Source organism: Nomascus leucogenys, chromosome 21, assembly GCF_006542625.1.
Source record: "Nomascus leucogenys isolate Asia chromosome 21, Asia_NLE_v1, whole genome shotgun sequence".
Lineage (NCBI taxonomy): Eukaryota > Metazoa > Chordata > Mammalia > Primates > Hylobatidae > Nomascus > Nomascus leucogenys.
The window spans coordinates 23,070,366-23,097,222 of NC_044401.1; the positions used below are offsets into that span (position 1 = coordinate 23,070,366).

Genomic DNA, 26,857 nt, shown 5'->3' on the forward strand with positions numbered 1-26,857 from the left:
CAACTTATTTTCTAACTAAAATCCTTAAATTGGATACATGTTATTTATAAAATCTTATTGAATATTCTTATGAGCTAGAATGCCACGTTTTGGGGGAAGAACTAGTATGGCAAATGCCATGGCTCCCTCTGAACGTACTCTGCTGAATTCTCTTTTAAAAATGGTTTATCACTTCTAGAAATTAAGATTGATCCAGTGTTAGAATACTCCTTAATGTACTATCTTATTCCATCTTCACAGTGATCCTATGAAATAGGCACTATCATGATACTTAATATTGCAATATGAAAACTGGGTCTTAAGAGAGGTTAAGAGGTTTGCCCAAGGCCATGAAAACAGAAAGTGATAGAGGTGAGTTGCGATGGCAGGTAAAGAAGATGAAAATTCATATTACAGGTACATAATTGGAACAAAGACTTTCTTCTCCTTAGACTACTTAATGTACACATAGTTGCATCACTGAGGGTACCAAGTTTTCCAGCAATACACAGGGTATGGTGAAATCATCAGGTTAAACTCTCTGGCTTACAGCTAAATCCATCCTGATTCTTCTTTCATTGACGGAGCCTTCCACTTCCACAATTCCTGAAGTGACAACTTTTGAGAATCCTAGAGATGTGGAGGTGAGGGAAGTATGGATGAGGGTGAGAAGAAAGATCCTCTGGCAGTAGAACGGATACAGCCTTCTGATGAATAACGAATACCACAAGTGTTCAGGGCGGGGGATACTCTTCTCATGAGGTGGTTATGACCAACGGATGGACAATAGGCATGTAGGTACCGCAGAGAACTAATTTATTAACAGGCAAAACACAAACGTATGTTAAATATTCTTATGTTGAGGATTGAGTTTTTTGTGGGGGGGTGGTTGTTTGTTTTTTCAATTTCCTGAAATCCATTTGGTTCCAGTTTTTTTTTTTTTTTTTTTTTTTTTTTTTTTTTTTTTTGAGACGGAGTCTCACTCTGTCACCCAGGCTGGAGTGCTGGAGTGCAGTGGCGCTATCTCAGCTCACTGCATCCTCCACCTCCCAGATTCAAGTGATTCTCCAGCCTCAGCCTCCCAAGTAGCTAGGATTACAGGCACGTGCCACCAGGCCAAGCTAATTTTTGCATGTTTTAGTAGAGACAGGGTTTCACCCTGTTGGTCAGGTTGTTCTCAAACTCCTGACTTCAGGTGACCCACCCGCCTCGGCCTCCCAGAGCGCTGGGATTACAGGTGTAAGCCACCACACCCGGCCAATTCTAAGGGTCTAACCTTGATTTCACCACATTTGTGACTCAGACTTTGGTGAGCATCAGAATCACCTGCGGGTTCTGAAGGCACAGCTTACTGGGTTCCACCCCCAGAGTCTCTGACGCACTAGATCTGGGTGGGGCCAACCATTTGCGTTTATAACAAATTCCTGGGTGATGCTGCTGGTGTGAGAATCACAGTTTGAAAGCCACTGTATTAGGCGATCAGCATCAGATGAAATCATGGTGAGTTTAATTTTTTGTTTTGCAGAGCATTTTTCACACTTATTGAATCATAATTTAAGATTTCAGGAGGCTTGAGATTAAGCAGGTTTAGAAATGTGTCTCTTTTTTTTTCTTCTGAGACTCTATTTCTTTATCTTTTTTTACTTTTCTTCACTACTTCTCTTATGTATCTTCCTTATGACCGTTCTCAATAGACTGTGTTTCCCCAACCAAATTTTCCCAAAGTTTATATAATAGGCTCTACAACTATTATGCAGATATTCTGTACCTTGGTCCCTGTGATTCTATAAAAGCTCTTTAAAATATTTCCTCTACCACCATATAACAAGCAGGATAGGATCTTCAGTCGATAAATTTGCCTGGCCATGGATTTTCGGCCACCAGGGGGCGCCAGTCACACAGGAATGGCTTGAAACTGGCCACTCCGGAGCCACAGTTGGAAGCTCCACCTGATGTACTATTTTCAACACGAATTCAAAAACCTGCCCTAATTCATGTCAGGTTAGATTCCTCAATTAAACTCGCTCCTATCCTAGAGGAAAGGGGTTTTATGGAGATTATTTGAGGCCAAGTAAGGGAAGAAAGATTGAGAGAAAAATGGCTATCCTTGAATGTAGACCTTGAACCCAGCGGTCTAGAGAGGCTTTGGCACTCAAAGTGGTCCGTGGACCAGCCGCAGAATCACCTGGGAGTTAGAAATGCAGATGCACGGGCCCCATCTCAGGATTCTAAATAAAACTCTGCAGTGATTCCCCTAAACCTTAGTTTGAGAAGCACTCCTGTAGATGACGAAGTCAACTCTCCTCTTTTATCTTAAAACGTGTGCCTTCATTCTCCGTCCATAACTCGTCCTCCTTCGCTCCAGAAAAACATGAAATTGACCTGAAATTTCCAGTCTGCCTGATCTGTTAGAGATACATTTTAAGATTTTTTTTAAATGAAAATGCATTTTTAAAAAAATACTTTCTTTCCCGAGGCGACTTTATGGGATTATTAAAAATGCAATTGAAATGTGCTACTTAGTGGCAGGGGGCAAATAATCCCATGATTAAGAAATTTTTCTGACTATCATAGACTGGGGTGAAATGGTGTCCAAATGGCTTGTGTGTTTAGCCAGTTTGAGCAGAAAAATCCATAAATTCAGTCAGAAGTGTCAGTCTGGTAGCTCTGTGAAATACACTCCTTAACCTTCTCTTGCCTGTCTTGGTCAGAACAGCTTCTTATACCAGTGACCCATTTCTCTGTTCTCATGGCTGCCTTCCTTGGGGAAATCAGACTGCGGAATATAAAAGACAAGCTTTAATTTATCTTCTTTCTTTATGCTTGTCCACGACACAAACACACGCACATACTTCTTCCCTCTTGAGCTAAATGTAACTTCAGCACTTCTCTTGCCTTAATGTGTTTTCCTAATTAGCTTTAACATTAAAACCAGCTGCTACTGCAGTGTTTTTTGCTTTTATAAAGCATTAGAAGATTAATTGACTCATTATGTGGAAACAGGAGGATATAAATTTAGGGGAGCTTTTTGCTTAACTTGGGTTATAAATTGCAGCTCATTTTCTTTATTTATGTTTTCCCCACCTTTTACATCTCCCATAACTAAGGGCTTTTTTGTTTTAGTTTTATAGATGATAATTTCTTTGTTTCTTCAAAGTGAAATCATTTCAGTATTCAGATACTGGCTACAGAGTCAAGACAAAAGCTGAAGTTATAAAAGCTGCTTGCACAGTCTTTGCTTGTCAAAGGAGAGGACTATACTGTGAGTCAGAAGGATCTGGCTACTTTCCTATCATTAACTAACTTTGGGTTTCAGGCACGTGTTGTAACCTGTCTGAGTATGCACTCCCTCGTGTCAAGTGGAGCTAAAATCAGCTCTCTCTAGTTAACAAAGCAGCTATAATTAAAAGATTAGATGATATATTATATAATGAACTTTAAATGCATTATACAAATCAGATGTATAACTTTTATTTAGCCCTCATTATTCCAGCCTGCATAAAAACCAAATAGATGCTATGTCTTTCCATATACAAAAAGGATTATAAATGTGTGTGCTACTGCCTAGTTAGTGATCCTGAGAAATCGACACCATCATCATAATGGTTAATATTTATTTAATTTTCACTATATTTCAAATGCTTTAGGTACTGAATTAATAAAATTATCTAAAAATTATTATTTACACTGTTACATTTATTACTGATCCAATAGATAGATAACACGTAAGTTGGTTTTAATACATCTGAATGGGGTTAGGCTAAGGACTTGACAAGCTTCCTTTTACATAATCACAGCAACCCTATAAAGTAGGTCCCGTATATTTAGTTCCGTTTTACAGATTACATGAGGAGTTGAGGTATTTACAGAAGTTTGGCACTAACTCGGGTTTATATGGCTACAAATTCCATGGATTTTAAGCCATATGCTTTATTGCCACCTTCTATCTGTGACTCAGCTCCTTCTTTGTAAAAGAATGATCTTTGGAGCTTTTATCTGGCTCCCAAACTCTGATTCTGCATCTTGGCTTTACATGCTGCTCACTCTCTACTCTATCCTCAAGAATGCTAGAGCGTAATACAGTTCCTCAAACCCATGAATAAGGTGCAGTGGGACAAGGAGCTCAAACCAGGCAGAAATGACGGCCTGACGCAGTGGCTCACGCCTGTAATCTCAGCAATTTGGGAGGCCGAAGCAGGCGGATCATTCGAGGTCAGGAGTTTGAGACCAGCCTGACCAATATGGTGAAACCCCGTCTCTACTAAAAATACAAAAAAAAAATTAGCCAGGGGTGGTAGCGCATGCCTGTAATCCCAGCTCCTCAGGAGGCAGAGGCCAGAGAATCGCTTGAACCCAGGAGGTGGAGGTTGCTGTGAGCCGAGATTATACCATTGTACTCCAGCCTGAGTGAGACTCCATCTCAAAAAAAAAAAGAAAGAAAGAAAGAGAAAAAAGAAATGAGGCCAGACGGCACCCGAGGGCATACATTTTCCTTGCAAACGGAAGAGCTTATCCCCACCAGAACCAGTATAAATCTGGAGGACGGAAGGAAGAAATCGAAGGTATTTCAAGAAACCCATTCCTAACAGACAAGCTATGTTTTAACCCCGATCTCAGATCAGCCTGCAAACAACCCTTAGGCTCCAGTGCTTGGGCAGCAGTGGCATGAATAGGTCCTTGGAGGGTAGTTTTACAAGACTGTCCCCAGGCTTGTAGAGACAGTTGTCAGCAACTAGGATCTATTTATAAATCATGAGGTACTAACTGCAAGTTGTTCTCTGATTTAAAAAAAAAAAAAAAAAGGTCATGACAAGCACTGTATCTTTTTCTTTTTCTTTTTCTTTTTTTTTTTTTTTTTTGTGAAGATTGGACTCATTATCTAAATATGCGTAGGGCTGGGAGTAGCGGCTTACATTCCTGAGGGGCAGGTTTATATTTTTGCTTAATTGCAATAGTGATAACATTGATTGTATGCCATTTATTGACTACAAATTAAGTTCAGTAACTGTACTATGTCTAGTCCTCAAATGAGTCTCCAAGGTGAGTATTACTAGACAAATTTTATAAATCAGGTAAACTGAGCTTAGAGACGTTACTTACTCTCATGCACATAACAATTGTGGAGCTGGTTTCAAACTCTAGCCTAAGTGACTTTAATGCTAGAGCTTCATTTGAGACATTCTGCTGCTCCTCCAAGACCTTTCCAAATTTTTTCTTCCCTTGGAGTTTTGGAATTATTGGGAAGATTTACTCAATCTAAAATACCAGGTAGAGCCATGGCAAAGATATTTTCATGAATTGTTATTTTGATTATTCTACTAATTCAAGAAAAAAGGCACAGACACATAAAAAAGCACCAGAGCCGAACCCTATGAAGGAATAATAGTGAGATGTTCCAAAGTTAATGCTTAATCAAAATCACCATTAAACAGTAAGAATTGTCATAATTTGGCCAGGTGCAGTGATTCATGCTTGTAATCCCAGCACTTTAGGAGGCCGAGGCAGGCAGATCACCTGAGGTCAGGAGTTTGAGACCAGCCTAGCCAAAGTGGTGAACAAAATGAGCTGGGCATGGTGGCACATGCCTCTAATCCCAGCTACTCAGGAGGCTGAGGCATGAGAATTGCTTGAACCCAGGAGGCAGAGGTTGCAGTGAGCCAAGATTGTGCCACTGCCCTCCAGCCTCGGCGACAGAATGAAACTCTGTCTCAAAAAAAAAAAAAAAAAGTCACAGTTAGTGTTATAGGGTGTATAGTAATTGATCCAATACGTCAGGAAGGAGATGATAGTTAAGATGTAACTGAGGTATTCCAGAAGCCTGAAACAGGAATATATTTGCATGCCATCCCTGTGCCTGGCCAACTGAAACCCTTGAAAGTAAAAAAATGATACCGAGGGCATGGATTTGAGGATCCAAAAAAGGGAATTTGTTAATGAAGTGAAGGTGACATCAGTTAATTCCTGGGGCAGTCACAGAAAAGATACAGGACTGGCAAGACATACCTTGGGTTTCTATAGTATTATGCATTTAAAGGGCTGTCGAATTATAGGCACGCCTGTCCCATGTAGCACATCCAGGCATTATGTAGCCTCAGCCTCATTAAGGAAGCTTTTCAGGCTTGACTCCTCTAAATCTTTCTTTGTTTCTTTTATCTTCTTTTCTTTTGTTTTCCTTTCTTTTCTTTTCTTTTTTCTTTTTCTTTTTCCTTTTTTTTTTTTTTTTTTTTTGAGAAAGAGTCTACCTCTGTTACCCAGACTGGAGTGCAGTGGCACCATCTCAACTCACTGCAGCCCCTGCCTCCTGCATTCAAGCAATTCTCCTGCCTCAGCCTTCTGAGTAGCTGGGATTACAGGCACATACCATCACGCCCGGCTAATTTTTGTATTTTTAGTAGAGACGGGGTTTCACCATGTTGGTGAAGCTGGTCTCAAACTCCTGTCCTCAAGTGATCCATCCACCTCGGCCTGCCAAAGTGCTGGGATAACAGGCGTGAGCCACCACACCCGGCTAAATCTTTGAATCTCGATTAAAACAACCAGCTTGGATCCATTTAGGCAGGATTTATATTTTCTCAACCATAATTGAAAACATTTTTTAAAACTCAGGACTATATAGACAATAAGGTTTGAGAATGGCTTACATGGAAAGAGAACATATGAAAGACTACATATATAAATACATAAATTATTTTAACACATATGTACATAAAATTTCCATCACAAAACTAGATGTTTCTGACATCAATTTCGCCTCACACTGGGAGTGGTGAAATCATTTGTTAGGTGTAACTAGGAAAGGTCAGTCTAGTCTGGATTCTCTTGGTTGTCATTCAGATTTTCTGGGCCCATGAACCTGATTCTGGGAGACTCAACTGTACAAGTGTAAGCAGTGCTCTGTCTGAAATTGCTCCAATTCTACTCTCAGTATTTTCTCATTAAATGGATTTCTAAGGATATTTGCTTCTTCCCAAATGCAGCCTGTGGTTGCTGCTCATCTGCAAAAGGACACTTCTGAATCTGATCTGTGGTGTCCCTGTGTGGCATTGTACTTTTAGTCTCAGTAAAATTTTTTCTGTGTTCCTCTACTCCACCAACCACAGCACAAATGGAAAAGGCTGATATTTTTGACAGCAGAGAAAAGGTCCCAACGTTGCCCATGTCAAGGATTCTATGACACTCCCTGACTATGAGATATGACCATTACCATATAGAGTACATAATTCTACATACTCTTAAGACATGTTTTCAAAACAGTTTTCCTTTTTAAATCACTAGTAGGTAAAAAGAATAAAAAATTAAAAAAAAAAAAACTGGAGACACCACTTTTATACTAGAGGAGGAAACTATTGACATGATCCCAAGCAAATGAGTAATGATTATTGGAATACCATTTATTTACACATGTGCCTTTATTATAATAATTGAGTATATAATAACTGATTCAATAATGGAGAAATTTGTTGTTTAAAAAAACTTTAAAAGTAATTCAGTTGCTGTCCAAGAGCATTAATCTCTCTGTTTTGAATGGTTTTAAAATGATTATAATGCATTCCTCAGCATCTTAACCATTCTTCTTTCTGAAGGGTCCCCAGTGCCAGTAGGTATAGATGTCCATGTTGAAAGCATTGACAGCATTTCAGAGACTAACATGGTAAGTTTCTTCATGGGATATTGCTCTTTTTCTGAAAAGACAGAAACGCGGCAGTGTCAAAATCACTAGTATTTTAATAAATCATTTTAATTATGTATGTTATTTATGTCTCCTACTTTCCTTAATCATAGGCTCATGATTGCTGTGCTCTCTTCTATCCACTTCATTCTAATCTTGATTACAATTCTCATTCCTTTTCTACTCTTCTGTTTTCCTTCTAACGGATTTCTAGTGGTGGAACACTGTAGAACATCACGATATATTTACCTATGTAGCAAGAACTGGGAACAATTGTATAAACAGAAGGAAGACCAAACTATATGTGCGATATGAAATCCGAATCATGGGTCCTTGCCTGTAAAATAATAAACAGTTGAACCAGCATTGATGGACTGCTTTCAAATATGTCAAATGATATTAATTTTGCTTATCTGTAGACAACCAGTAGCAGAGGACAAAGAATTTTTTTAATTTCATGGGACTAAAAATTTAATTAAAAATTTGTCTACTCCCTTATATTTTTCTAGAAATCTAAAAAAGACTGCCATTATTTAATTTTGCAATGAAACATCTGTATTTTCCTAGAGCATTATTCACTCTATGAAATATCCATAAAACTTGAAACTGATCCCTTATCTTCAAGCTTCCTGTTAGCCTTTTTCTGTCTTTTATGACATTTTGCATGCCTTGCTTTCCTGTTTCTTCTTCCCGTCACTTAACCACTTTGGCTATTTTTATGTTTTAATATTATCAACCGTAATTTTCCATTTTATTTTCTCTATTCCCAATTTAGGACCACCTTCCTTGTTTACATAATTACCAGAGACATATTTCATTTAAGCGATTTTACATTTTTCAAGTTTTTTGCTCTAGGAAAGAATAGTTAATACCATTGCTAGCTTATACATACGCGTACCTACAAATTTGTTTTCAGATATATTTCCTTTTTAGTCACTCTTGATCTATTAATTTCTTAATATAGTTTCAGAGTTTGGTTGAGCCCCCTTCAGTTTGTTTTTCTATCCCAAATAAAGAGTGCCTTTATAGCTTCAAATTTTCAATGCCTGTTTCCTTGTTGTCTTAGTCTGTTTGTGTTACAATAAAGGAATACCTGAGGCTGGGCAGTTTATAAAGAAAAGAGGTTTGCTTGGCTCATGGTTCTGCAGGCCGTACAAGAAGCATGACACCGCCATCTGCTCCTGGTGAGGGCCTCAGGAAGCTTCTACTCATGGTGGAAGGTGAACAGGAGCAGGCATCACATGGCAAGAGAAGGAGGAATGGGGGGTGGGGGAGGTACTAGGTTCTTTCAACAACCAGCTCCAGGTGGCAGGGGTGAGGAAGGGAGAAGACTGTCATGGGAAATAATTGAGAACTCATTCATTACTAAGAAGATGGCTCCAAGCTATTCCCTAAGGATCTGCCCCCAAGACCTAAATACCTCCTGATAAGGTTTGGCTCTGTGTCCCCACCCAAATCTCATCTTGACATGTTGCGGGAGGGACCTTGTGGGAGGTGATTGGATCATGGGGGCGGTTTTCCCCATGCTGTTCTTGTGATAGAGAGTTCTCACGAGACCTGATTGAAAGTGGCAGTTTCCCCTGCACATGCTCTCTCTCTCTCCTGCTGCCTTGTGAAGAAGGTGCTTTCTTCCCCTTTGCCTTCTGCCATGGTTTTAAGTTTCGTGAGGCCTCCCCAGCCATGCAGAACTGTGAGTAAATTAAACCTCTTTTCTTTATAAATTACCCAGTCTCAGGTAGTTCTTTATAGCAGTGTGAAAATGGACTAATACACCTCCCATCAAGCCCCACCTCCAACACTGGGTATCAAATTTCAACACAATATTTGGAGGGAACAAACATCCAAACTCTATCACGTGTTCTTACCCAATGGCTATGTGTCTTTATATTTAAATTGCTTTTTCCATCTCATTTCTTTCTCCTCAGTTGCTATCTTTTCCGTCATCCTCTTTAGATGGATCTATTTCATTTTCTGTCAATACTACACCAACTTCAGGTGTTAATGATAAAGGCCCTAACTGGTACCTACTAGTAAGATGCAGCTTATGAATATGTTTTGGTTTGGTTTCAATTTTGTATTTGGTTTGAATTTTAGTTTTTTCTCTCCATTCTACCCAAAGTACTAAACAATTTAATGTTTGGGCCAGGAGCAGTGGCTCATGCCTGTAATCCCAGCAGTTTGGGAAGCCGAGGTGGGCAGATCATTTGAGGTCAGGGGTTCAAGACCAGTCTGGCCAACAGGAGGAAGCCCTGTTTCTACTGAAAATACAAAAAAATTAGCTGGGTGTGATGGCACATCCCTGTAGTCCCAGCTACTCAGTAGGTTGAGGCAGGAAAATAACTTGAACCTGGGAGGTGGAGGTTGTAGTGAACCAAGATTACACCACTGCAATTAATCTTGGGTGTCAGAGTGAGACTCTGTCTCAAAAAAAAAAAAAAAAAAGTTTGAATGCTTTCAGATGGGGCCTGTGCCCTCCAGTTTGTCCTGGAACCCGAGCCTTGCTTTTCTCTAGATTCAGCCTACTTCTTTCTTTAAAGTTGCCCACCTGGTCCTTGGAGTCATTTGAGATGACAGCTCTTATCCAGATGCTTATTGTCCTTTATTTTCTACTTTAAACATGGCAGTCTGGTTTTCTGTTTGTTTTTTAATAAAACCAAGGAGTAGCTCTTCCATGAACTGGGAAAAGTTAAATTATTTTCTTTTCAAACTCCATTTTCCATCTGAAAAGATTTAGTTTGTTGTTTATCCAATCGACTCATTTGATGGTCATTTTTATGTATGTGAATCCTTGAATTTCATTCCGTTTTCTGGAATATTTTACATGTGTGTTCTTATAAAACTTTCAAAAGTTGCTTTTATATATGCTTTAGAATAAGTATTGTTGATACATAAACTGTAGCTTATATAGTGATTTTCAGAGTGTTAAAATTTGAAATTTAGATTCTGTGTATTATTTTTGTAATAATGCAAATAGTGCAATTAAAGATAAAAAGAGAGAGACAAAGTGAACAAACAGGGGTCTGTTGAGGGAGGGACCTAGAAAATATCAATCACTAAAATCAAATAATCTTTTCATCTATATCCTTAATTCATATTTTTATTTATAGTGATTCCTCCAAATCACTAAAAGAAAAGTTCAGGACACATAAAAATTCTAGAAAGGTCTAAACAAAATCTTCTATGACCCATTACACCTTGTTTCAGTCTGTAAACTCTTCAGCTAATGGTCTGCCTTATCTTTATCATTATCTAATTCAATATTTATTTCAGTTCAATGTAAGTCTTAAAGATTCATTTGCCATTCTCCTGCAAAAGGGAATAGCACTAACAGGACTCACTACTCAAAAAAGATCGGTTTAGAAGCTTTTGCCCCTTTCTTACCCAAAGGCAGCTCTTTTACTGATACTTCCCCAAGCCTGTTGTGCTCTGAGAACAAGCTTTTATTTCCCCTTTCCTGGCATATTATCCAAGTCATTTCTGGATGGCATATTATCCAAGTCATTTCTGGATGGCATATTATCCAAGTCATTTCTGAATGATACTTCCCCAAGCCTGTTGTGCTCTGAACAAGCTTTTATTTCCCCTCTCCTGGCATATTATCCAAGTCATTTCTGAATGACCCAGTTTGCATCTAAAGTCCTTATTGTTTCTAACCAGCAGCACCCAGAACTGGACATCATCTTTACCTCCTGAATAAGGTTAGCTGTGCTAGTCTGTATCAGATAAAACTGGACTGGGTTCACATGCCCAGTTTGAAAATGCTTTCTGATTGTCAGTGATTCACTCTTCCCCCTAGTGTTGGTTTTTTTTTGGTTTGTTTATTGGTTTTTGCTTCTCGTTTATCATCTTTCTACTCTCTTGTCCACCCTAACTTCACTTTCGATCCATTTAAGTTTTGCCTCGCCCTCCTCCCAGAGGGCCTGCTCCTGATAGCGCCAGCGTGTAGTGACTTGCTGTATCACAGACATGCACCAACGTCTGCTATTTGACTGCATAAACTCAGTGTTTGCCTAGTGAACTTCAGATCAGACTGAGCATCTAATTCTAAATATATGCTTATTAAGGCACTCTGTGCAGTAACCCACAAAATTCCTTGTATTATGTTAGTGAAGGAACCATTCTGTTTATTTGCCCTCACCCTAATTCAAAATTACACATGGCTAATGTTCCTAGATTAATCCAGAGCCATAAATCAGTATAGCTCTATTCTGAACCTAGGACAAACTACCTCATAATTAATTGGTGACTCATTCAGAGTTTACCGAAATGTATCCTTTGTTTGTATAATAAATGCCAAAGTTCTATGATATGCACTGGTTCAAGAAAAATTTGATTATTGTTGGAAAAAAAGATAGTAAGAAGTATGCAATTGTGAAATAGTAAGAAGTAAGCAATTGCGAAATAGTAAGAAGTAAGAAATTGTAATTGTCCAACGGCCAATAATTTGGATGAAGCTGGGGGAGTTTCTATTCAAACAACCAAATATTTGGAACATCTGAGAGCCAAACAAAACTCAAATTATTAAGTAAATAAATTTTTTTCTAATATAATGCTAGTATAGTTTTTTCCTCTCATCAATACATTCTTACAACGTAAGAATAAACATTAACAATTCAAATCCCTGAGCCATACTGAATCAGAATCTCTGGGAACTAGCTTCTGGGAAATGTGCCATTTCAACAAACTTCAGAAGTTAATCTTTGCACACTAAACTTTGAGAACTATCATTTCACAATATGCTTTCTGTCTCTCAAGCTGAGGATGATTCTGTCTCTGTCCCAGGACTTCTGACAACTTGCTTTACACGAATAGCTCTAATAAACACTGTATCCACATTTTTGTGGGACTATAGTTTATTCGATTTGGGAAAACTTCTTTAACAAAAATAACATGAGTATCAATATAAAATCAGTTTTAAAAGTGATTTAGAATAAAAAAGGAAGTCACAATAAAATAATGGACAATAAAATAGTAAAGTTTCAGGTTCCTTTCTTCTGAAATCTCTTTGGGTTATTTACCAGAATGCTTACACAGAAATGCTTCCCATTTATAATCTGGTTCCCCTTCCCCAACTTGAATATTCTATTATAACTCCCAGAAATTCTCAACATTCACTGGGCTCCATGTGAAGGAGAAGCTCAAAGCATAACCTCCTTAGCTTCATCCTAGATCTACCTGAAACTACAATATTAACCATTCACTTAAAAGTCATTAACACCATAGGAATGAGTCCTGGGACTAACAGTGTTGAGTGGTCATCCTGAACCATATTCCTACTGGCTGTTTTGGTCTCTTTTTCTCTCTGTCTAGGACTTTACAATGACTTTTTATCTCAGGCATTACTGGAAAGACGAGAGGCTCTCCTTTCCTAGCACAGCAAACAAAAGCATGACATTTGATCATAGATTGACCAGAAAGATCTGGGTGCCTGATATCTTTTTTGTCCACTCGAAAAGATCCTTCATCCATGATACAACTATGGAGAATATCATGCTGCGCGTACACCCTGATGGAAACGTCCTCCTAAGTCTCAGGTAAGGAAAGCTGCCTATCGCCTTTGGCTTCCTTGTACTGCAGCGGTATGCACCAAAGCTGATGATGCTCATTTCAGATGAAACTCACAATGTTGCTGTCTGTTTAATGATGCTGGAGATTGGGACACAAGCATAAGATGTGATTTTCCCCTGGTTCTAACATCCAGATTTTAAAAAACGATTTTCTATTCTAACTATACCCACTCTGGGTATATGTCAGTTGGACAAATAGAATGGAGCTGAATTATGGAAATCCTAAAATCTGGCACACAATATTATAGGTAAACAAGCCTGTTTTCCTCCTCACCAACTCCACCCCACCCCTGCACCCCACCAAGCAGTTTTGGAACCTTGGATTCGCTAAATAACTTTTCTTAATTGTCTCCTTCATTTTTCATGGGAAGGCATGGCTATCATTCAAGCTAACACCAATTTGCTTTCTTTTTCTTTTCTTTTAAATTGTGCATTCCAACAGTTTGCTATAACAGCCCTCCCTTTTTAATGTTCCATATTTTCTTTTAGTCAAATGAGTTCTGTGCATATTGAGTGGCTTATCATGGATAATTCTAAAAATGTTTGGTAAACCCAAGCAACTCAGCTTTTTTTAATGTCCTACAAACCTTAGAAAAATTCTCAAGTAGGGTGAAAAAATGATGCCCCGAAAGATATCCATGTCCTAATTCCTGGAAACTGAAGCTTATCATATATGACCAAAAAAAGAAAAAGAAAGAATCCTTGCAGACATGATTAAGTTAAGGATCTTGAAATAGGGAAGAAATTATCTGGATTACCTGGTTGGGACTTAAATGCACTCATAAGTATCCTTATAATAGAAAGGTAGAGGAAAATTTCATGCATACAAAAGAAGAGGAGGCAATGTGGTCATAAGTCAAGGAATGTTGGAAGCCACCAGAAGCTGTAGGACACAAGGATTTTCCCCCTAGAGCTGCTAAGAGTGAAGGGCCTTTATGACACTTTGATTTCAGCTCCATGACACTGATTTCAGAGTTCTGGCCTCCAAATCTGTGAGAGAATAAATTTCTGTTGCATTAAACCACCAAATTTGTAGTAATTTGTTACAGCAGCAGTAGGAAACTCATACAGATTATTTTTGCTTGTTAAAAATACCTTACCCACTTCAGCACAGAGCTGTTGCCAGGCGTTTTATAAGTGCTGTCAATGTTTTTAAAAATGCAATTAAAGGAAAATATCACTTTCTATGGTTTTTTGCGGGGGGGTTTGGGGGGGAGGAACAGGGCCTCACTGTGTCACCCAGGCTGGGGTGCAGTGGCACAATCTCAGCTCACTGCAGACTCTGCCTTCTGGGTTCAAGTGATTCTCCTGCCTCAGCCTTCTGAATAGCTGGGATCACAGGTGCCTGCCACCACGCCCAGCTAATTTTTGTATTTTTAGTAGAGACAAGGTTTCACCATGTTTGCCAGGCTGGCCTCGAACTCCTGACCTCAAATGATCTGCCCGCCTTGGCCTCCCAGAGTACTGGCGTTACAGGCGTGAGCCATGGTGCCTGGCCTCAATAGGACTTTTAAGTCAGGAGTAGCATAGGACTCATACGTACTGGAGTCAAGCCTCAGCAGGAATCAGGAGCAGAACGGCACTATCTGGACAAAGAATCAATTGTTTTAAATTAATTTTGGTGGGGGGAGGTCTAGTAAATAATTAACTCAGTGGATTTTTCTTACCCTGCACATTCCAGGAAATATTTGGCCCTTGCCAGGCTCTTGCAGGGTAACCTCTAACCCCTTGGAATATCCTAACTGATGAGAGTATCTTTGTTTACTTTGGGGCTGGGGGCCGAGCCAGATAGTTTCTGCTAACAGTGTGATTTACAGTGGACACTTTGAGCCACTAGATATCAGCTTGACCTCTGGAGGGGCTGGAGACTAAGGTCAGCCATGTGGGTGGTCAGTCATTACTATGTGGCTACTCTCAGTTGAAAGTGTAGATACCAAGGCTTGGGTGAGCTTCCTTAGTTGATAATGTCCCCAGGGTGTTGTCACATATCATTGCTGAGAGAATTAAGCACCATCCACATAATTCCATTAGGAGAAGACAACTGGAAATGTGTTCCTGGTCTCTCCTGGACTCTGCCCTGTGCCCCTTTTCTACTGTTGATTTTCATCTGTGTCCTTTCATTAAACATAGGTAACCAAGAGTACAACAGCTTTGCTGGGTTCTGCGAGTCATTCTCGTGAATCACTGACCCTGAGAGTGGTCTTGGAGGTCCTCTAACACAGGAGGAACTCAAAATTGTTGTCAGCACAGCTCTTCCAGCCAACAGCAGAGCCAATCTCAGCCCAGAGCCAGATCCCCTGGTTCCCGCTTGGTTTTGACACTACCTAGCCACCTAGCCTCCTTGGTCATTAGGTCACTCACATGTACTATGAAGGAAATGGACTGAAAGGCCTCAGAGGGTCCTTTCTAGGTTTAAAGTACTAGGAATACACCAAAATGAATCCTTGGCTTGATGTTTTGTTGCATGACTATTGACAGTAGAATTAGCCCACAGAAGATAAAATGTCCCTACTCCAATTATTAACTCAAGGGCACCACAGGTAGGAGCATCTGTTGCCTTTGTTTTTTGCAAACCTGCTCAGGGGCCTTTTATGAACCTCTGATCTGCTACTGTGGATACCAAAGTTTCTACTTTGAGGCAAGATCATAGTACAGCAGCCTCTGCCTGAAGCCAGGAAGATCTAGGAGGATATAAAATTTGAAAAAGTAATTCTCATCAGTATGCAAGCCTTTTGGCTTAATAGTACCTGAATTATGCATTGTGCACCTAGATCTATAACTAAGAATGCTCCAGGCTTTTCACTCACTACTGGAAAGAGAATCTCCTCGGGTAAACTTGCTTTGTGAAGGAAACCTTTAACTTCAGGTTTTTATTGCCACCATTCCAAGCCTTTGTTACTACAGACTATTTATGTGTGGATCTTCCAGAAAGCAAAAAATATTTAAATCTATTTAAAAGTCTTCTCAGTTTGAAGAGTGTTTTTCTAGAGACATCAGAGCCAGAATACACAGAGGGGGCTGATCAGGAAATGGTGAACTCAGAAGCAGGTATGAGAGCTGAATTCACTCATTGACTGTGTCTTAAGAAAATCATCTACCCTCCTGAGTTTGCTTCCTTGGACAGAAGATAATACTGCCTGTTTTGCATTATTCTTGAAAGACACACAGAACCGGCAAACAGTAAGAAAGCTTCAATGTTGCATGCTCATTTGGCCAGATGGTTAAATGATCTGCAGTTTTCTTTTTCTCATTCTTTTTATAGGATAACGGTTTCAGCCATGTGCTTTATGGATTTCAGCAGGTTTCCTCTTGACACTCAAAATTGTTCTCTTGAACTGGAAAGCTGTAAGTCTCACTTCCTGGTGGAGTGAGTACACATCATTTGAACACACCATCACATACTTACATGTAAATAAGCATGCTCTTAACAGGCATTTTAAAATACTGCTATATTTATCCAAAACTGAAACAATCGTGGGTTCTTTTTTTTTTTTTTTTTTGGTTTCTGTTTTTTATGAAGGTTGATGGCAGTTTGTCTGTTAAAGGAGAAGGTTCAGGGGAAAAGTGTTTTGATAATTGCATATTCTTCAGTTTCCACAATAAAGGAACAGCTCCCTAAAAAGGTCTATTCTTGCTAATGTTGTTACATAGACTGACACAGACTTTCCACATTTGGAAAGCTCTGGAATTCATGTTCCCAGACGAATCACAATCCTCCATTAAGTAGACTTGGATTCCCTAGAAAAATCTAACTCTAGACATAGACCCCCTAATCAAAGCCCCATCAGAGGGCATCTGAGCTGTCAATCACTTTTGCCAATCAGCTATTTTTGATGGAAGATCTTAAAAGCTGACTGCAATTTTTGAAAATGTGTCTAAAATGCTGGGAATCTCACCAGATGTCTACTCCACAGATGCTCTGCCCCAAATCTGTTAGAAATTTTCCATACCACTATTTGACTTTAGAAAATTTCTTCTAAGATTGGCCCATTTTGGAATTTCATCCAAGGAAACTAAAAACAAATGGGGACTAACAGCCTGGAGTCAGGCCTGTGACAGTGAGGGGATGCTATGGTGTCACTCTGAGGCCTGGCTTAATACTCTAAGAGAATGCACACAAATATGGGAGCAGCTATCTGGGGAGTTTCAATTCATTGTGTGGGCACAAGATCCACACTATACTACTCATCAGGGTCTAACTTTTAGAGATTCTTTTTCCTCCTCCTAAAAGTGTGTGTATGATCAGTCCATTGGCAAACATGTTTTTATCACCTAATATATACATGTCACTGGACTAGGCACTAAGGATACAGAGCCACATAAGACATGGTTATAGAACTCATTGAGCTTAAAAGAGCTTATTCCACTTACAGGACTGATATTTTCATGTTTTAGATGCCTACAATGAGGACGACCTAATGCTATACTGGAAACACGGAAACAAGTCCTTAAATACTGAAGAGCATATGTCCCTTTCTCAGTTCTTCATTGAAGACTTCAGTGCATCCAGTGGATTAGCTTTCTATAGCAGCACAGGTACGGCATTTTACATGGGTGATTCATCAGCATTTATTGGACATCTACTGTTTGCAAAGCACCACAACATGTGAAAAGACCGGAATCCAAGCGAGTGTCCCCTTTGGCCAGCACCATCATTCCTCTCCTTTTACAGGGAGCAAGCTCCACCCTTCCATACATCGTTTCTTTCCCACTCATGCAGCCACCTCTAACTAGATGCCTTGCTTCCATTCTTGACTTCTCCAGTCTCAATACAGCAGACAGAGTAATCTCTTTGGAACATAAAGTTCACAATTCTTTCCTGTTCTAAACTTTCCAATGTCTTTCCATCACATTTACAACAAATTGAAGTCTCTCAGCGTGATCAGTCTCCTGCCTAATGTGGGACTCACCCACTCCCTCTGCCCCTCACCACCTGCTACTTTCCCGACACTGGCCTTTTTGCTTGCCCACCTCATTCCATCTGCAGGACCTCTGCTTGGCCTTCTCCTCCCTCTGCCTGGAGTGCTTTCCCCCAATATTCTCATGCCCTTCTCCCTCATTTCAGTCAGAGCTTTGTTCAAATAGCTTCTCAAACAGTGCTTTCCTAACCAAACCAACCCTGTGTAAAACAGGCTTCCCTTCTCACCGTTCCCTATCTCTGTCATCACAGCACTTACCATCATCTGAACTATGCATTTATTCGACTGCTTTGTTGTGTGAGTGCCTCGCCAGAAAAAGGGCGGGGAATCTGTCTGCCTTGCTCGCCATTTCTTCTGCAGCACCTGGAATGTGCTTGGCACATGATAGATGCTCAATAAAAATCAGCTGAATGAATCCAGCCATAAAGTGCATCATTGCCCCAAACAGAAAACCCATCCAAAATTGGGCCTATGTAGTACTCTTTACTATGACAGATATATTTCTGAATTGACAACTTTTATCCAAGACACCTTTTAAAGTTATATGTGATCCCCATTGACTGAAGTTGGAAGCAGCCTCCTTCGGTTCCCCTCTACCCTCCTCACCCCCCACTATCATTCCTCTTCTGGATATTAATATTCTGGGTCATTTTAGGCTGAATCCATATAAAATGCCACTTCAGATTCAATGCAGCCATGCTTAGGCCAGCCAGAAAGTGTGCCAACAGCTGTCCCTGAGTTTCAGAGCTGTCCTGGCTAGAATGCTTCACCTACTCTGCCTTGATAGTGGTGTCTTTTCTCCTCAAAGATTCTCCACTCTGTTCTTAGATCTTGGAGAGTAGTTATCAAGTTTTTATCTAAAACTTGCAGCTTTAAGAGAGAAATAGAAGTTGACATTGCAGAGAAGTTAAACGATTCTCTAGGAACAACAGCTATTTATCTATTTAGACCCTGAAGAAATTCTCTATTTCACTCCATTATTTGTCTACATTGCTTAGGATTCAGCAAATGATGCTCTCAATTTTAATCATGTTTATTGCCTTTTCTGATTATGTAAGTAACTCATATTTATTTGTTTTGATCACTGATATATCCCTGGCTCATAGTAGATGCTCAAAGGCTAATTATTGAATGAATGAATAAATGTTAGATAATTTGAAGAGACCTCAGAAAAATTTAAAGGAATATCTCTTTGTAATCCTACTTCATAGAGATAAACTATATTATTTTTTAATATATTTTTCTGCTCCTCCTTCTTCTCCTCCTTTTCTCACTTTGTCTTTCTCTATATGAATAAATATAGGCATATATTTATCAAGATTTTTAATGTTCTTAGTTAATCCTAAATTAAATTAATATTTAAATAAAAGAATGTATGCAATGAACCATGGTATATGTGAAGTATAATTTATAGGATGTGTTTTCATTTTACTATTGCTAAAATGAAAAATAACTTTGGCATATGATAAATTGTAAATAGATATTTGCAATGTTTAATGCTAATATAATGTAATATATATGAAGCATAGAAATCCAAAAGAATTTTCTCCTGCACAGAACATATACAAAATATACAATAATAACAATGGCAGTTCTTTAGCTTTTGAAGCACAACTATCCATTAGCATATATCCAACCATCCTCCTAACAAGAAGTTAAATTTCACTTCAAAATTCTAACTTTACCACTAAATCATTCCATTTGCTCTACCATAATTTTATCTGTGCTTGTCAGACTTTGTGAGCCCTACCAGGCAGCTCCAACACTAGTTGATTTTTATCTTTTTCTGGTTATGTTTTAGAATCTCTCTAAAGCCAGGAAAATACTGGCATGGAAAAACTTACTGCTTACAAATATGCTTGCATTTTAAAATGAACTTACAAATCTTTAACATTCAAACGTAGTTACATTTTTAAGAAATATCATTTTGGTTCCTAAGAAAAATGAAAAAAAAAATAGAATTAGGTTCAAATGTACATGCTTTGTGTAACATGAGATGGAGAGTTATCCATAATACATTAGTATTCTTTAAAAGCAAGTTATGGAAGAATATGTTTTAAAAATCCTATATTTGTTATTGAAGAATGTATTTATACATATTTATGAGTGTTATATACATATGTGTGCATATCATGTGTGTGTGTGTGTGTGTGTGTGTTAAAAGCCTAGAAAGATTAACAATAGATACCTCTGAGAAGTAGGTACAAATTGGGGAGATTTTCAACACTTGTATTTTTTAATTTGTTACAATATACCCATTTTTTTAATGACAGGGATTGGTAGGAAAAATGCAGAAGGGAGGCATTTTGGAAGTTGTATTCAAATATCAAATTAATAATCATATCTGGGTTCATTTAACCATCCCTTAGTTAGGTTTCGGAAAGATTACATTTAGAAACTTATTTTAGTTCATGAGCATGTGATAACTCTGCCTCACATTATCCATGAATCATTAAACATAATCTTCTGACAAACTCAAGTGTCTTTTTCAGACTGGTTTCCTGTTTAAATATTTTAGCTTCCTCAAAAATAATTTTTGATTTGTTTTCTTCACTCCTATCCTTACAACTACCAGCCACAACCACCACTCCCAGGTGTATAGAAAAACTATACATCTGACTCTGGCTATAAGAGCCAGAAATGTAGTTATAGGACCTTAGTTTCCATTTTATAGCTGAGCAACAGGGTTTTTTTTTTTCTTGGCCTTCACCACTACCATTGCCACCGTTCAAAAATCACCACGACCTGGCAATATTAACAAGCAGATGAGGGCTTCTGCCTCCTGATCCCTTTCTCAAAATCCTCAAAATCATGCACTATAAATTTACAAAGAAAAAGGAAAATGACTCCTGCCCATAAGGGATGCATTGAATAGTTATTCTTTATCATAGCATAATCTAGTGGCTAAATGTGCAAGTAGTAGAAACAGACTGCCTAAGTTCAAACCGTGTCTCTATCATTTATTAGCAATGTGACCTTGGACAAGTTGCTTAATCTCTCTAACCCTTAACTTTCTCACCTTTAAATGGGTTTCGTAATACTCTCTACATCATAGGGTTGTGAGGGTACATGATGTCATATAGTTAAGTACCTTAGAATGTTATCTGCCATATAGTAGAGGCTCAATAAATATTAGTTAGTAGCTGTCATCATCACCCTATTTTCATCCACATTATCTTGATCCTTTTCATAGAGAGTATTAAGGCCTACTTTCAAAGGGCCATTGAAGGTGACTGTCTCTAGGTATAAAAACCTTCTTTATTCTTGCCTTGGGACTGACTCCCCAAATACTGGCCCAATCCTCCATTTCCCTGGGTGTCAACTCTCTAGCCTTTTTCTCTCTTTTATTAACTCCTCTTCTTTCTACTGTATGGCAAACTGATGGAGGCAGATGTATCCGTCCCCATCCAAAATTTAGTTCAGATGCCAAAACTGATGATGCCATACACATGACAAAAGGGTATGAAGTGATTTATTACTCACATAATGAGGCTTTCTAGAGAGAGATGGGCAGGCTCCCAAGCAGGTCTGAAATGAAAAATGGCTTGAGAGAACAGGAAGGGGCTACTGGCTTGGGTTTTTATGGTAGCTAGGGGGTGCAGCTAGGGTGAAGGATGCCTGTCTAGGACAAGATGCATGGTTTGAACTTTTCACAGGTGCCAAAAAAGGGAGACCTAGGCTTTTTATTAACTTGCTCAGATGTAGGGCAGAAGGAGAAGAAGTTGGGCTTCAGAGCTTTTAGCAGTCAAACATCAAAAATAGAATCAGACTCTTCATTTTACTACCCAAAATGAAGGCTCCACAGCGTTCCAAGGCAGCACCACCTTTCCTGATAGGGAAATGGACTCCCCATGACCTGCAGGTTCAACTAAAATACCAGCCCTAGGCTAAAACCACAAGACAGAGCCACCGTTTTACTTCCTGGTTACTCCCCCCCGTCCCCACCCCACCAAAAAAAAAAAAAAAAGGACAACTGTTCTTCAGAAAATTATGAATAAAGAAAGGATGCAGTTAACTAATTTTAGTTCAAGTTAATAATGAACAGAAAACCATATACATTAATACTGTCTTTCTTTTGAATTTCTTTCACAGGTTTTCTTATTTCTTTTAACCTCACAGTAGTTATATAAAGTTGTAAGATCAGAGAGCTGTTATTGTACTCTACAGCCATCACTGAAACTCTCAGTGGTACACAGTAGTAAATTGGGGCTGTGATATGGGTGATACAAGACAATGAGAAGCTTAAAAATAATTTATATTTTAACTTTATAATGTACTATGTGATGTATATTTTATTACTCCTGGTAATAAAATTGTTTGGTATTCCTGAACATATATAAACTGACTGTTAGAAGCTCAGAACTAGGTAAGGAAGTAAAAGATAATGAGTATTTAATTGAGAATAGGATTTTACGAGTAGAGTCTGCCAGCTCAGTGTGGGTTGGCCAGGTGTATTTCTTAGGCCAAATGCCTAAGTACTTAAGTGATCCATCTAACAGGTTTGCCATCTTGAGTTTCTAAGAAATTACTGCTGAGACTAGCAGAAGGGCTTTCCAACTCTGCAATACCTATGATTTTTATTTTATAACTTTTGACCTATAGTCCCTGTGTTTTGAATAATGTTATTTGAAAATAAACAGCATTTATCATAGAAAAAATAATCTTGCTACTTATTCACAAAAGATGTATTTCCATGTTTCCTCATGTATTGCCTTATTTTAGTAAAGATTTAACAAGATTAGCACATAGTTATTGTGAAATAAAGCAAGGTAATATAAATTAGAAATGTATGAGAAAAAAAAGAAAAACAAGGATAAGGTATTATATATATCCTGGTATGTGGTCATTAAAGAATGATGCTCAGAGAAGTCCTGTGGATGTCTGAAAATTTGGCTTTAAACTTCCTTGTAGTCAATGGGAGAGGTAAACCTGAACAAAATGTGTGTGTGGATGTGACCATAAATGGTGCTTTTAATTAGCACAATTACTATTACCAACATGAGTTTATATAATTTCAGTAAGAAGCAAAGAAACATCAGTTGGTTACTTTTTTGCAGATTCATCATACACAAATTATGGTATTCGTGAGACTTTAAAATTATAAAACTAGCTTATGGATGCTGTTTTCTTTCTCCTTTGAATCCCCAGCTGTCTCCATCTCAGGTCAAAATCCAATGACCTAGTACCTACTGTGAATCTTTTCATTCAGATAAATGTTTCTTTTCATTTGTTATAGCTAATAAATGGTTTATTGGCTCTTTTATGCCATTATTAGTCATGTATTGAAGAATTTCCCTTTTGCAGAAACGCCACAATACAATGTATTGTGGAGAAAGATCTTTAGAGGCCATCCCACAAAATATAACCACTATTCATCCCTGAACTGCGGGTTTGGAAGTTAAAGGGGATCTTTGAGTCAAATAATCAAGCAGATTGCAGTTCAGGTGGTTGAACAAACATTGATGGAGTGCCAGGCCCAACTAAATGGAGATGAGTATGTCAAATTCTGTGTCCCCAAGAGCTTGGAGTCTAAAGAAGCAGGTCATTTCACTAAGTGCAGTGTTTCTAAGGGGAAGCTTGCTCTAATGAAAACTTTGGCTTTTTTCCATAGGTTGGTACAATAGGCTTTTCATCAACTTTGTGCTAAGGAGGCATGTTTTCTTCTTTGTGCTGCAAACCTATTTCCCAGCCATATTGATGGTGATGCTTTCATGGGTTTCATTTTGGATTGACCGAAGAGCTGTTGCTGCAAGAGTTTCCCTGGGTAAATCTTTCCCCATCTTTATAAAATGTTAACATGGGAGAAAGTTCAAGGGAGGTAAATAAAATGGGTCATACATGGAGAGGAAAAGAGAGTGGTGGTTTAGTAGGGATAGTCAGAGATGAACATCCAGGTTGCAGTATCGATCTTGACATCCTCAAGGGCAAATTGTAATTGAGTTCTTTCCTTGGGAACCCGAATGTTAGGGATGAAGTCTTTGCTGAATGACCTGCATTTGAGTGATAGTAAAGAAAGAGGGTGAAATTATGAAGCATAAACAGCGTCACTTTTAAAGCTTATCTCTTTTCTTTTTTAAGGAAACCTCCCCATGCATTATACGAGTCCATTTAGCTTTTCAGGACAAACCTTTACATCACAGAAAGGAAAACCTTCAAACTAATTCACACTATACTGTTAGTGTATTAAAAACAAATTACCTTGGTGGGTTAACAAGAACGTGGAGGGGATGCTTGAATTTGAAAATATGAATACTGATTAGAAATTAGGACTTAACTAAAAGGCCAAAATCAGAATCAACCACAGTGGAATTTCAGGTACAGTGGCGTATTAGTTGGCAAGAGATTTTAGGTGGAGAGACGTTGCCAGCCTCATTAAGTCACTACACAGGGGTGATTATCTACACCATCTAACATACTATATGCCTCTGTCACACACACTGATTTATGGGAACCATTTCAGACCCACTTAGCAGTTATTGAGATCTTAGAAATTAGAAGATACCAAGCTAAGCACTTAGGTGACATGTTACTTAATGAGAACCCAAGAGATAATCCCACTTGCCTTTTTTGATGGTCAGGGCAGATCCCCCTCATTTTATCTGATTCTGTTCTTTGATTTGTAGTGCTCTATCTAGAGAGAAGATTGTTATTATTATAATAATTGTTACAATTATGGTAATTATCACACAATTCATTCCAGAAAGGGTGGTTTGTAAGTTAATGTTCACAAATTATATGCATACTTCAAAAGATCATTTGAAAGACATAAATTATTAATATTAACAATTTGCTCACCTCCTTTCCCTATTAAAATATTCAATCTACAACCATTTGAGACTTAAATATCTTCAAGGAAAAAATACCATCTGAATAAGTAATTAAATTATTTGAACTGTTTCTTCACATCAGAGCATGTGCCCTAACCTCAGTACTGCAGTGTGGCAGCATAGACCCAAATACAAGACCAAGGGCATGTTTCCAGCCCTCAAGACACAATGAGAAAAGCAACCAGTCTATAAAGATTTATGAACATGATTTTCAATCAGATTTCTGAAGTTGACTGCTCTGCTCTTATAGTGTGAAAATGACAGCAATAAGAGCTACTTCCATGGAAGGGTGGAGTGAATTGGGAACACTAAAACACTTTTAAGAAACCCTTGAAATTCTCTGCTTCTTGCAACCACATCTGATCCCTTAGGGTTAGGAAATTGCTATGCAGATTTATGTAAAATGCATGCAAATCAGAAGTGTCCCTCTCCCACTTTTTAAAAACATTATTTTAATAAGAGAACAGTAGTATTCCTATAAAACTGTTACCATCTCAGGCTTTTGCTTCCTACGACCCTCACTTTTTTTTCAAAGATGCTTTGCCCTATTCTTCCCTAGCTCTTTGCAAATGCTTAGCTGCCCAATTCTCTGGAAGGTCCCTATGAATACCTATTCATCTGTCCCACTTACCTTTTCTCTTCTGCCTCCTTCCTTCACCTTCTCCACAGCATTTGACATTATTAGGCATCCTCTCCAAATCTAGGACCAACTTTAGTGGTCAAGAGTTCCAGCCTCATCTTCCTCATCTGCAAAATGAAATTATTCATACTACCTCCTAAAGCTCACTATGAGAATTAAATGGGAGAATTAATTAATTTAATCATGTCAACTGCCTAGCTTGATGCTGGGCCCATAGTGTTCGATAAAACCAACTACACACACAATGCATTAGTTTTCAATACTCTCTGCCAGTCTAGTTTTTTTCTCCTCCTGAAGACTTTTTTTTTCCTTTTCTCTTTCCTGCTTTTTCTTCCACTGCTTAAGTATGAGTAACTCCCTCCCAACGATCTGCTCACTTTTGACTCTTATCAAATGAAACAAACTTTTTAATTCCAGCTACTGTCCCTACATAAGCATGTTCCATTTGGGTACTTTCAGTTGTATGCTGGACTTCACCTTCAGGTACTACAAACATTCAGACTGTTTAGCACCGAGTCTTTCCTTGGGAACCCAGATTTCAGGGATGAAGGATGTGCCAACAGACCTGTAGCTGGATGATAGTAAGGAAAGAGAGTGAAAGTATGAAGCATAAATAGCCTCACTTTTAAATCTTATCTTTTCCCTTTCCCATGCATTACCCAAGCTCATTGAGCTTTTCGTGGCAAACCCTTACATCACGGAAAAAAAGAACCTTCAAACTACTTCATATTATACTGTTGGTGTCTTAATAGTAACTTACTTTAATGGGTTAGCAGGGAAGCCACTTATTCTCTTCACTTTCCTCATTCTGTTCGGGGCCTCCCAGTTTGTTGAGCCTTTCATATCTGAAACCTCAATTTCCTTCTTAATCTTTGGCAGTGATTCTCAAACTATGGCCTTAGGACCCATTTACATTCTTAAAAATTAACGAGGACCCTAGAGAGCTTTTGTTGCTGTGGATCGTGTCTATCATTATTAGCCATATTAGATGTTAAAATAGAATTTGAGGCCAGGCGCAGTGGCTCACGCTTGTAATCCCAGCACTTTGGGAGGCCGAGGCGGGCGGATCATGAGGTCAGAAGATCGAGACCACGGTGAAACCCCGTCTCTACTAAAAATACAAAAAAAAAAAAAATTAGGTGGGCGTGGTGGCGGGCACCTGTAGTCCCAGCTACTCGGAGAGGCTGAGGCAGGAGAATGGCGTGAACCCGGGAGGCGGAGCTTGCAGTGAGCCGAGATTGCGCCACTGCACTCCA

General features: G+C 38.7%; 1 protein-coding gene across 1 annotated transcript in view; it reads left to right on the plus strand.

The window, feature by feature from the left end:
* The window catches only part of GABRR3 (gamma-aminobutyric acid type A receptor rho3 subunit), a 49,170-nt gene that overhangs the window by 10,066 nt on the left and 12,247 nt on the right, over positions 1 to 26,857 (plus strand). Inside the window, exons 3-7 of the mRNA XM_003261703.2 lie at positions 7,563 to 7,630; positions 12,959 to 13,182; positions 16,478 to 16,560; positions 17,611 to 17,751; positions 23,746 to 23,898. Of these exons, the coding sequence (XP_003261751.1) occupies positions 7,563 to 7,630; positions 12,959 to 13,182; positions 16,478 to 16,560; positions 17,611 to 17,751; positions 23,746 to 23,898 (669 nt within the window). The remainder of the gene's footprint in view (positions 1 to 7,562; positions 7,631 to 12,958; positions 13,183 to 16,477; positions 16,561 to 17,610; positions 17,752 to 23,745; positions 23,899 to 26,857) is intronic.